Source organism: Stenella coeruleoalba (genome assembly GCF_951394435.1).
Source record: "Stenella coeruleoalba genome assembly, chromosome: 3".
Lineage (NCBI taxonomy): Eukaryota > Metazoa > Chordata > Mammalia > Artiodactyla > Delphinidae > Stenella > Stenella coeruleoalba.
In genome coordinates this window covers 119375096-119387208 of record NC_137148.1, presented here as the reverse complement: position 1 = coordinate 119387208, position 12113 = coordinate 119375096, and the positions used below count along the sequence as shown (strand labels likewise).

The 12113-nt window shown below is 45.4% G+C and overlaps 1 protein-coding gene across 2 annotated transcripts in view; it reads right to left on the bottom strand.

The window, feature by feature from the left end:
• Positions 1–8105: 8105 nt before the first annotated feature.
• ARHGAP26 (Rho GTPase activating protein 26) overlaps positions 8106–12113 on the bottom strand; it is a 479421-nt gene continuing 475413 nt past the window's right edge. For both annotated transcript variants that reach the window (XM_079916182.1, XM_079916183.1), the window contains exon 23: positions 8106–8946. In XM_079916182.1, the coding sequence (XP_079772308.1) occupies positions 8858–8946 (89 nt within the window). In that variant the 3' untranslated portion in view covers positions 8106–8857. The remainder of the gene's footprint in view (positions 8947–12113) is intronic.

Below are 12113 nucleotides of genomic sequence, written 5' to 3'. Positions count from 1 at the left end.
ACCGAGGCCAACTGTGAGTTCCCTGGGGACAGAGATCATGTCATATACTTCCTGGTTTAAACAGCTCCTGGCACACAAGAGGTCATCACGAAGTGTTTGCTGAATGGAAGCATGAAAATAGAGGGTGACTGCTCTAAAAAGATGGCTCCACTCTAAGGAAAAACAGAAAGGAAATGGACGGAAGCTGCATCCTGGGAAACTTCAGTTAGACACAAAGAATTCCCTTGGTGAGAGTGTTAGATACCAGACCAAGTTCCCATGGGACAGTGTGGAATTTCCTTTAAGGGTCTTGAAAAAGGAATACTTCTTGTGGGTGATTCTGATATGGGTTTGCTTGAAGGCAGGTCTCCAGCCTGGTTTGAAGTTCATAAAACCACCCATAAGTAATTTAGATGACAGAGAAGGGTCGGGGCTCTTGGTCAGCTGGCCATCCAGATGGTTTCTTGCACCAAGTGCTAGCAAGGAGGCTGGGTAAGAATGTGGCTGTGTGTGTCTGAACAGAGGCTGGGAAGTCTCTCCCACAAGCCTGAATCCCGGGACGCAAGTGAAGAGAGTAGCTTGCCAAGGACCACAACATTGTCACCGCGTGTTCAAGCACCCACGTCTAATGATCCCATTTCTTTCTTTCAACCAGAAGTGCAGAGGAAGACAGGAGGAAGGACTGGAGTCCAGAGCAGTGGCCTCCCACCTCCTGTCACATGGTCAGCCCCCCAGGGGCCATCTGGCCCCTGCCACATGCCAGGCCCTGTCCTGATGGAGGTATTAAGAGGGTGACATAAAATGTCAAACATTTGATGACAAATAATGAGTTAATTATAGGTAGAAAGTACTATGAAAGGGCAAAATGGTATGATCAGGAGAAAAGGTGGAAAAAGAAAGATGGTTCCCCTTCACTGTCATTCCTCTATCTAACACAGGCAAGGCAAGCATTACTCTCCCACATCTCTTTCACAGATAAAGGTTCAGAAAAGGCAGAGAATCATTTAATAATTTAAAAAAAAGTCTTTCCAATAATCCACACCCCCAAATGCAAAAAGGACATACAGCCACTGTGTCAAGAGGAACCTTTTAGTTTTAGGGTACACACAAGACCAAGAGGTCACCAAATGTGATTTGGTGCCTAGAGAAAGGACCTGTGAATTCAAGTCTTGACTAAATTTGCTGGTTGGTCTTGGGAAGGCATATCGGCTACCTGGGTTTTAGCAAACAGAGCCTGGGGCAGGCCTCCTGGGGTCAATGTCACAATACACAGTGTGACAGGAGTTGCCAAGTGCTGTGGGGATACAGTGAGTCAAGGCTTCGATCATTTCAGCCGAAAACCATCCTGCTCTGGTCCCCACTGGCTGATACCGGCCAGGTAACGCAGGGTGGTGGTTGTGAAGGATGCAGCCTGGCTGGGTACCGCTGCAGTCTCTCCCATGCGCTGAGCCTCGCCGACCCCGAGCAGGAACCACGTTGGTTAGAGGCTCCCTTGGCTGCTGTGCAGGCTGAACTCAGGCAATCCTGACTAGCCCAGCACAGTTAATTAGCTGCAGCTTAGCACAGTGCTATTAAAACAGGGCGAGCCAAAGACACTGTCACATCTGGGTAAGAGAGACATGTGGTATCCGAGCAGAGGTTGAGAAAGAATTGAGAAAAGAAGGAATGAAAACCCTGATTTCATTCCCCAAAGAGCAAATGTGTTTGAGGTCTGAGAAAATCTTTCATTTACGTGATTTCAAGTATCAATCAAGTCCACGTCTAACCAAGGTGCTCTTAGGACCAATCATGCGGCCGGAGCTAATAAGCGAAAAACACCAAACCAACCACAGGATGTGACACAATTTGAGCTCTGCTCTGGTGGCTAAAAGCAACAAGAAAATGAACACCTTTCCCATTAGAAAAACCGTAAGAGTAGAAGTGATGGGGGAGTGATGGGAGTCTGGTGGAAAGGGCAAGGACATAGATAAGATACAAATCCGTACATACATTTCATTCTCCACACGATGGGCATCAGTTATACATGTGTGCCACTCAGGAGGTCTCACCTAGGTACCCTATGACCCCACACATCTATGAGGCTTCAGATGCTGGGACAATTTTCCAGCACAGGGTGTAAGCTCGGGGAAGGCAGAGGTGCTGTGAATCCGTGCTGTTCATAGGGGTAAACAGCCCTTATTAAGTGGCAAATGAGGACAGTATAAACAGTTCACATGTGACCCACATATTCAAATAGTCATCCCTCAGAACGAGGCACCAGGGGATACTCACTCGCCTTCTGCTTGCCCAGGGCAAGCTTCTGGAGCCAGAAGCCTTGCCCTCCATCCCCAGAGTCCAGGCTCCCCTGCCCTCTCCTTCTGGCTCCTCTGTTCTCACAGCAGAAGCTGGGAGTGAATTGTAAACCTGGGTCCCAGGCTGCAACTCAGGATGTACCTGGAGGGGATATGATGAATGAGACAACTCAATAACATGAGCTGGCCTGGGACAGCATGTTACAAGTGACTGATTTACAACCCTGGGGGACACGCCCAGCTGTGTGGTGGGACTGTCTGTATTTTGGCTCTTTATTCCATCCTGTGTTAATGAAGTTCCAGAAAATGGTTGATTTGATGATCAAATTGAGGGAGAATAAAATATGTATTGTAGGAGATAAAGTCAGAAACATTCATTGGAATGTGACTCTTTGGGGCTTAACTGTTTAACATGCATGACAGCTTCCCCTCAAGTTCACGAGCAGTTGACCTCTCCCTAAAGGAAATCAGAGCTCCCCAGAGCACATCAGAAATCAGCACTGTGGTTGTCACCAGTGACCTCAGGAGCCCAGACTTGTGATCTTTGATCATGGTCTTTGCTTATTTGAAAAAAATATTAAAATATGCATCCTGTCAAAACTTTATCAGAAACTCAAGAAACAAACATACCACCAAATGGAAAAGTCATTTAATTCAAAAATCATACTTCCACTAGTTTCACAGGGATTGTCACATAAACCAACCGAAAGTAAGAAAGCCAAGTTTCAGAGGCCACCCAACAGAAACTGTATTTTCTTTACAGATATGCTTAGTGACACAAAAGCACATTTTTTTTTCTTTTCAAGCCTGAACATGGCAACACTGTTTTATGAATAACAGGGAAAAAGTTCTATTCTAGTCACAAGTTACTTTTTAATTACGAAATAGGATTCTACACACACCAGTCGATATTCAACACTGAATTGAAGTTTAAAACAGTGCATTTATGTTTTTCAAAAAAAAACCTTAAAGTGCCATTTTTAAGTAGTTTATTGATATTACATCACACAGCACTTTATAATACACTCAAAGGCAGCCTAAGTTGTGAATTAAACATGCAAATATTTTCTTCTCCAAAATATGGACAAAATGTCTTTTAGAGTGCTTGTGAACACTAGCCTACTATGAACCCCTAATTGTTTATGAGTTTGATCTTTTTTCAACATGACTCTTAATAAGTTAATAAGGAATAGAGCTATAGATAGTAATCATCTGATAAATACGAACAGAGTTTTCAAATGGCACTTAAGTTACATCTTTGCTCGTTCTGATAATCAATAGCCTCTCTTGGTTCTCTGATTCTCCAACTTCAAATCTTAAAGGCTGTCAAGGCTCAGCAACCGCCAGCTTAGGCGGGTTTTTCTAGAAGACAGTCTGTATCTTTACATATGTAAATGTGAGCTGTACATATACATACACAAACACACACTAATACGTATACACTTAAGAATCATCAGATGAACCTCTTTTCACAGGTTCAAGGTTGACCCTGGCATCTGGATACCCAAGGAAGCTGCGTGTAGGGTCTGTTTGGACAATTTGGTAGAAATGGTAGATGTAGAAATGATTGATGTCAAATGTCTTGGCCTCTCCAGGTAATGCTGACACTTTGTCACTACTCTTGGTTCTCGCTGACTACACTAAATGGAATTTTGATGTAATAGTAATTCCTATACTTACACGTGTCCAGGACTGTGCTAAGCCTTTGCTCTCTAAGGCATTCTGCCTTGAAAACTGTTTTCATCTTGTAGTGTCCTGTAAAACTTCTGTAAAAAAATTAGCTGTGAACTTTTTATGTGATAGATTTCCCCCCCTATTAAGAACTATATTTATCCCTCTTTTAAAAAATCCAAAGTTCTTCAGGATGGTTTGCCTTTCTCTTTCTGCTCTTAGCCTTACTTTATACCCAATCCTTTTTCTCCTAAGAATACAAGTGCTTCCATTAGGAGATCACATTTTAGCCAGGGCTGGCTCTGAATGACGTCTGAATTCTCTATATGGCCTCTCCCTGTGCTTTGGGAAGCTCTTTAGTTAGACAAGTACTGTAGGTGGTGGAAGGAAACAAGCTAATTATGACTTGGTGGAGTCTGGTCTCAGGCATGCTGTAGGTTTGTGCAAGGTCCATTATTCTATGGCTGTTGTCATCTGGAGGTTACATTTAAAGAAAAGTGGTTCAGCACACCAGCCTGGCTGCCAAACACATCTGAGCATGATAAGATACATTTTTTAAACGCCGACACAGGGTGTGTGAGAGGACACCCAGTTGACTTGAAAGAGATGTGGGGCAGGGCTGTCTAGGTAAATGATTACTGTCAAGTTTGCCAGTCATGACAGATTAACTCCCTAGACAGTATAGCCAGGACATTCCTTTTAAAGTCAGGTAGCTAAGTGGCTGTTTAGTTTCTTCAGGGCTGGCTACCTACTTGGGTAACACGGTTGCTCATAAAACATTCGATGCTAGGGCGAACTGTGAGTGCCATGATGGCCACTGCTGTACCTGGGAGTCCTGGGTCTATAAAAATGGATGGTCCAGACTTGCTTCTTCTGGAAACAGAAGCCAGAGGATGAAAGGTGCCAGTAGACAGTCATGAGTAGTTGATCATGTTATGTTCAGTCGATTATTTCTGTCTCCCCACTCCACAATCACGGATGTTTTTAGAGTCTATACAGTCAAGACAGAGCTTTTGGTGTGACAGGGGTTGCTGTTTTCAAGAGACACAAACTCTGATGGTAGAAGGACTTCCCTGTGAGCTACAGGTATGACACACATAACTGCAGAATCCTGGCAAACAGTGAAATCACCTTGTCACTAGCATGACTCTGTGTTGCTAATGCCGGTTGGCCAATACCTGATTGTTCATTTATTCTCCTTCTCTTTGCCTTTCTATCCAAAAAGCACTCAGCAAGAGGACATGAACTAGAATTATGCTGAAGAAACAAACAAACAAACCCCAGTTTGGTGTGACAGAAGAAAACACACAATGGCTGTAGAAATACTAAAACACTAAGCTAAAAACTGGCTCCAGTCCTAGGATACAAAGGCCAGCAGTGCTATACAGGGTCCATCCCTCTATGTCCAGATTTGAAAACAGAAGAGAATATCATCAGTCTTGAGCAAGTCAGGACTTTACTTGCCTGGGCGGTGGGGGAAGAACGTGAAACTAGTTGTCTTCTCAAGGCATGGCATTCTGTAACTACAGAACTCTGCTGAGTACCTGGAGGAGGTGAGAGAGACTGATCTTGATGCCCCCAAAAGACTCAGGCTATGTCTGCCTACCTGATCCCAGGGCCTTCCAAAAGCAACACGAGGCTCCTGGGAAAGCTCAGGGATTTTGCTCAATAGTATTCCACTCTGATACCCTAATGTGCCCTAAGATTCCCTATTCCAGAAGACAGAGTTAGAGGTGGGGAGCAAAGACAGTGTAGGGTAAAACCTATTTTCAGCCTTCAAGTTCCTTCTTATTTGTCGGCTCATATCCTGAACAGTGTCTCCAGTTCTGTAGATGATGGGAAGGAGGGGAGCCTGGCCAGGGCAAGGAAGCAGAGCAGCCATCTGTCAGGGCCCAGCACGGTCCAGAGAAGCTGGGAAGGGGTCTACCTAAAATTCCCATTGGCAGTAGCTCCATTTCCCCCGGCTTTGGATCAGAGGTGAATGAGGAGGGAGGCACATGCTTCCAAGTGGTCAGGCTGGGGCCAAGTGTCGGCAGGTAAGCTTCAGAGGAACTTCCAAATCCAGGGCCTGGGACTTGCGGCCGTCCCCACGTTAGCTCTAGTCAAGGTTCCAATGGGGCAGGTGGTGATTTCAAATGTCCAATGTGTTAAAAGCATTATGCTGCACTCTTTCTATTTGGAAAGCACAGTGGTAGAGAGTGTGCTTGTCCCTCTAGCCCCTTTGAACAGGTCCCCAAGCTGTTCAAAGTCCGCAGGGAGGAGGTATAGCCTGCTCATATAGCCTGCTCATATGTGCCCTTTCTTCTTGGGTTTTCAATGATAGCTTTCCTGAGTCCCATCTCGGTCTTCTCCAGTCTTAATTCTTGTTCCCTGATTCGGTGGTGGTGTCTCGCTCACTGCTGGGTGAGCTCCTGGGTAATAGCTGTGTCATCCTTGAGCTGATGGAATGAATCACAATGACAAACTCCTATTAACCTTAAAGTCATCTAGAAAGCTATAACAGCACAATCTCCACCCCTCTTTGGAGGTTTTTCTTTGTCTTATTTTGGAGCTATCGGGAATCTGAGATGAATAAACATGTTTAGGGAAAGGGGAAGAAGCAGCATGTCAAGAACGAAAGATCCTAAGAAGCCAGGTTTTCTTGGAACTTAGACACACACATTTGCAAACTAGCTTGGACTCCTTTATAAAGCCTTAGAAGATGTGCGGAAGAGTGAGACACAAGGAGCATGCAATTATCCCGTCTTCTGTCCTGGTACCTTGGGGTATCAAGAAATACACCTGAGAAGAAAAATGAAACAAAACAAAAAAATCTAACCCCTGGCCTCACCTGTTTAAATCCTGAGCTTCATCTTACTACTGGGTAGGAGTTCTCGGAAAAGTTCATTGCCTGAAGATGCTCCTTCCATCTCCAAATCCAAAGCCCAAGAAATGCTCAAAAAACCACATCTGGATAAAGAAGACTGAACACCATTAACGTGTCACGCCCACCAACAAGAGCCAGCAGAGTGTGTGGAAATATCTTCTCCTTCCTCAAGGCCAGAGAAGGGATGATCTTGACTCTCTTCGACCTTGTGTCCCCTCTCTCCCTCGTATACACACCTGTTCAGCAATCAAAGCTTAAATGTGTGAAGCAACTAGCTTATAGAATATCAAATATAAAACTTTGCCATATAGTATTTCAAATCACTCTATTTACACGTTTATCTTTTCAAAAAAAAAAAAAGTAAAAGATACAGTAATTCAACACAATTCAAGTTTTTCTTTTCCTCTTTAAAGTTCCCTCAAGAGGAATTCCAGAAGCAGGACACACTCTGGAACAACGCCACCATCCCGAGGGGCTCCTGTCCTGGAGAGCTTGACAGTCCCTCACTTCGGAGTTTGTCTGCCCAGAATCACTCTTGCAAGGACATTCAAGTGTGGAAATACCGGGACTCTCTTCTTTGGAAAGCCAAGTGAATTTGAAATGTCCAGGCCAAACTTCCCCACCCAAGGCAGTCTTCCACATGCCCCAGCCCCTTCTGGACCAGGAAATTCTCTTTCTCAGAAGGTACCCATCCCACCTTCCATGCCCCAACCTTCTGGCGTCCTCCTGAATCACAATGGCTTATGCTATTAGTCTCATGCCTCAATAAGCCTGAGAAACAATTCCCTTTTTCTGAGTGGCAGTGAACATGTATGTCCTTTTAAACTAGAGGCCATGGGGTTAGTCCAGGAATCATGCCTGAAAGCTGCCAGGGCACCAGTGCTGAGCAGCCCAGGGCACTGCCAGGGGGCTAGTCAGTGAAGGGCTACAGGCAGGCGAGGACAGGGGAAGGGACAGGTGAACGGGAGGGAATGAGTCAGTGGGAGGGTATTCCCCTTCGGGAGGCAGCACGTTGCCCTCTAGAAAGCAGACACTAGTTGCATGGAAGAACAGAAATATTAAGCCTGTATGTAATTTAATCTCAAGAGGTTACTAGAGTTTGTTCCAAATATATCCTGGTGCTGCTGAAATTCATCAGAAAGGGAGCAGTTCCCAGCTGCTATTCTATCTGCCCCCAAGTAGACCTTGATCTTCGGCTTCAGGTTGTTGGAAAACCATTCAAAAAACGGCCAAAAAGCAGGGAGAAAAAAATACGTCATGCAAAGAGTGTGTTATTTTTTGGTTTGGTTTTAGAGTAGGTTGGGTTGCCGTGGTTACGAGGCAATGGCAGCCTTCGGTGGCAGAGAAGTTCCTAGCTTGGGATATTATGTTCCTAGCTTGGGAAGGGGGCCATGGGGGCGGTGTGTGTGCTCCCCTGCATGAGAGGACTGGACAGAATTCTGCTGGTGCTGGGACAGTGGCTGCTTGAGAGATGGTGAGAGACTGGATCTTATGTAAACAGCGCCATAACCCTTCTCCATCCTGCATGCAAACAAACAGACCCAGCCGCCTATAGCACGGCAGGTCTCAAGTATTTAGAGGTGGGGTAGAGAGAGTGTCTACTGTAAACAATAGCTGTGGATCCAGACTGGATCTCAGGCCACTGCCCAGCCCTGTCAGAGCCAGCTATACTGCAACCTCCTGGGGACTGCTTACATCTCACTTACTTCCTTTATCAGAAGGTTGGGGTTTGGATGACTACTGAAACAAAATGAGCACCCCACGTAGGGTGCTAAATGAGAGAAATGGCTTTGTAAGCCTTTCTTGTTATCAAAATCAAACGGCCTCCTCCGCTGATTTACTTCTGTTTCTTGCAGTGTCACCGCACGTCAGCTGAGATTATCATGGGGATGGGTGACACCAGAGTTCACAGAAACATTCGTGTTGACAGGTAGCAGCAGAGTCAGTCACCCTGCACTTCTCAGCCGCGAAGAGCAATGGCCCACAACAATGGAATCAGCCGTTGTCATGGACACCATGAAAAGCTCAGCAGTTCTGCCAGGGCCCATGGTTAGAGGAACTCCACGTAGTTCTCGGGGATGAGGCCCGTCTTTCCATTCAGAGTCCCCTCCAACCAGCCAGGCTCCTGAGATGGATGCACTGTACAGGAAGCGGGGAGAGAGTGACAAGAAATGACGTTACAGATAGGGTAGGAGGTGGATGCATACTGTGTATGTGTGAAGGAAGTTTAGAGATTGGTGCAGTCGCTCGTTAAGTTACATAATTCTCAGATTTGTTTAAACCAGAGTTTCTCAACCCACTGGGGGACCTGGTGAAGGTCATTCTGAACTTTCTCCATAATTAAAAGGGGAAGAGACACAGGCATTCAAAATTCTGCATACAATTTTAGGCGTTTCATGGACTTTCTGAAGTTCCTGGTTTAAACTATAAAGAAGTAACAGACTTCTGCATTTTAGGTTAGAGGTCACAGTTATGATATTCTACCTATATATTTACCTAAGTATCCATCCATCCATCCCTGTACTCATTTACTTACCCAGTGTTGACTATGTACCAGATAAAGTACCTATGGAGGACTGCTAAGAACTAGTCCCTAAAGATATGTAGCTCCTAGTCATGCATTGTACTTCCCTCCCAATCCATACCCTCTGCTTCTAATTTCCTTGCAAATTCCCTCTGCAATTTTTTTTTTTTTTTTTTTTTTGTACTTTATACTCTTCAAATAGCCCTCTGGTGGTTCCAACCATACCCTTCTTTAGTTTTCTTTCCTGTTCTCTGGAGTTTTCCTCCTTCCTATACACAAGTCTGAAAGCTGTCTTCTCCCTCTCTCTATTGCAATTTAAAAAACTTCTACCCTTTTGATTTTTCCACATCCAAAGAATATATACCCAATGTTCTGTGATGTCACAAGCCATCTCCATGGAAACTACTGTGATACTGTAAAAATTATATACAATCCAGCTGAGTCTGCAAAGCAGCCAACAGCAGGAAGGAAGAGAGAAGGAATCCTGGACTTGGAGAGGAGGGCTGTTCATGTTTTTTGAACTGGGAATATACAAATCACTCTTGGGCGAGACAGGACATTTGTTCTTACTGTTTTAGGAAAACTCCAATCCTCTGAGATTGTTTGGAGAGAATGAATTTTCCTCTATTCCCTTCCTAGGCCAATTAAGTGACTTCCTGAGCTTGTTTTAGAAAAGCATTTCCGCCCACAACACTACTATAAAACTCTAGTTTCAGTTTGTAGGGAAATAAGAAAGAACAGAGACCAAAGGAAGTAAATGGAGAAGCAACAGAAGGACACACACTGAGGCTCATAGAAGATCATGGTCAACCTTGGCTAGATCTTGAAGGCTTCTTTAGGAAAAGACAAGGTCAATCATCTATGAGGTGGCCTCCAACATGTTTCCCTGATTTCATATCTCTAGGCCTCAGGAATAAACCCAAGTAGCGAGGGTACTTCGGATTCATGACACCACACAAGGAGGAGTCTGGGGGACAAGTGCCGTGGAAGAAAGAACACAACACAACTGAAAAGCAACCTGGTCTCTCCGATGACCAAGATCTCCCAGCCTACCGCTAAAATGCTAGCACCCAAACACCCCTGCCTTCTGCCCATCCATCCAGCTCACACTGCCAAGATCACTCCAGTTTCTTCAACCTATCAAGTGATAATAAAACTCTCTCCCCCTCAGTGGGTTCTTGTGAGGGTTCAGGAACCAATATGAAGAAAGCACAGGAAATAGTACAGATGAGTCAGTAGGAGACCCTGTGTCATTTGATCAGCCATTCAGAGTGGTCAGCAGGATCCTCCTGGTAAAAACCAAGTAAGGATCTGGTCTCCACAACCACCTAAACTTGGGGAAATCTCAGATGTTCAGAACCAAAACCAAACAAATCAAACTCACTCCCCAAAACAAAAGACCTAGAAAGAAGAAACCAACCAAACACACAAAACGAAAAACAACAAAAAAAGACAAACCCTCCGCCCCCATCTGACAGCAAAGCTCCTAGTTGAGTTGCTGTTCTACCGGATGCACCGAGTCCATCTCTCTCAGACTTTCTCCCTTCCTGGCCAGCTGTTCAAACACAGCTCAGGTGCAGAGGTGGTAATGTCTGTAAACATTAGAAATGGAATTTGCAGAATAAGGGGAGAATCAGAGGGGACAAAGGAGGCCCTCTAAACTAGAGAACAAGAGCTATGTCATGGGGGACGACAAGGGACAGTGCAGCCTTCGGGTCAGATTGCTGACTCAGAGTCAGCAAGTCAGGCTTTAGTAAGGGATGGTACCAGACCAGGTGCAACAGAACCACCTGGATGCTTATTAAAACTGCAGATTCCTAGGCCCCAGCACACATCAGTTACAGCAGAATCTCTAGGAGTGGGGCTCAGGGATCTGCATTTTAACTCATTCACATAAAGTTAAGTTATAACTCTTCTGTGCCAAAATGCCTCTGTAATGAGGGTGATAATAAGAATTAACTAATGGAGGACAGAGGCAGCCCCAGATGCCTCTGGCTTTCTGTTGTCTTTTGTTGCCCTTCCCCACACTTGAAGGCTTAGCTGAAGTCCTACCTCCTCCATAAATATCCTCATGGAACTCCATCTACCTGCTCCCTCCCTTCCCCTGGCTCCTGGAACGCTCATAGTACATTCCACATATTATTCATAGGTCCTTTTTTTTTTTTTTTTTTAAAGAAGATGTTGGGGGTAGGAGTTTATTAATTAATTAATTTATTTTTGCTGTGTTGCGTCTTCGTTTCTGTGCGAGGGCTTTCTCTAGTTGCGGCAAGCAGGGGCCACTCTTCATCGAGGTGCGCGGGCCTCTCACTATGGCGGCCTCTCTTGTTGCGGAGCACAGGTTCCAGAGGTGCAGGCTCAGTAGTTGTGGCTCACGGGCCTAGTTGCTCCACGCCATGTGGGATCCTCCCAGACCAGGGCTCGAACCCGTGTCCCCTGCACTAGCAGGCAGATTCTCAACCACTGCGCCACCAGGGAAGACCCATAGGTCCTTTTAATGCTGTTCAAATGTGTTAAGCTTTGTTTCCCTAACTAGTTTTTTTTTTTTTTTTTGCGGTACGCGGGCCTCTCACTGTCGTGGCCTCTCCTGTTGTGGAGCACAGGCTCCGGACGCGCAGGCTCAGCAGCCATGGCTCACGGGCCCAGCCGTTGCGCGGCATGTGGGAACCCGTGTACCCTGCATCGGCAGGCGGACTCTCAACCGCTGTGCCACCAGGGAAGCCCCCTAACTAGTTTTTTAGTGCATTTAATTTTGTATTCTATCACTCAACATTCTTCACTGACT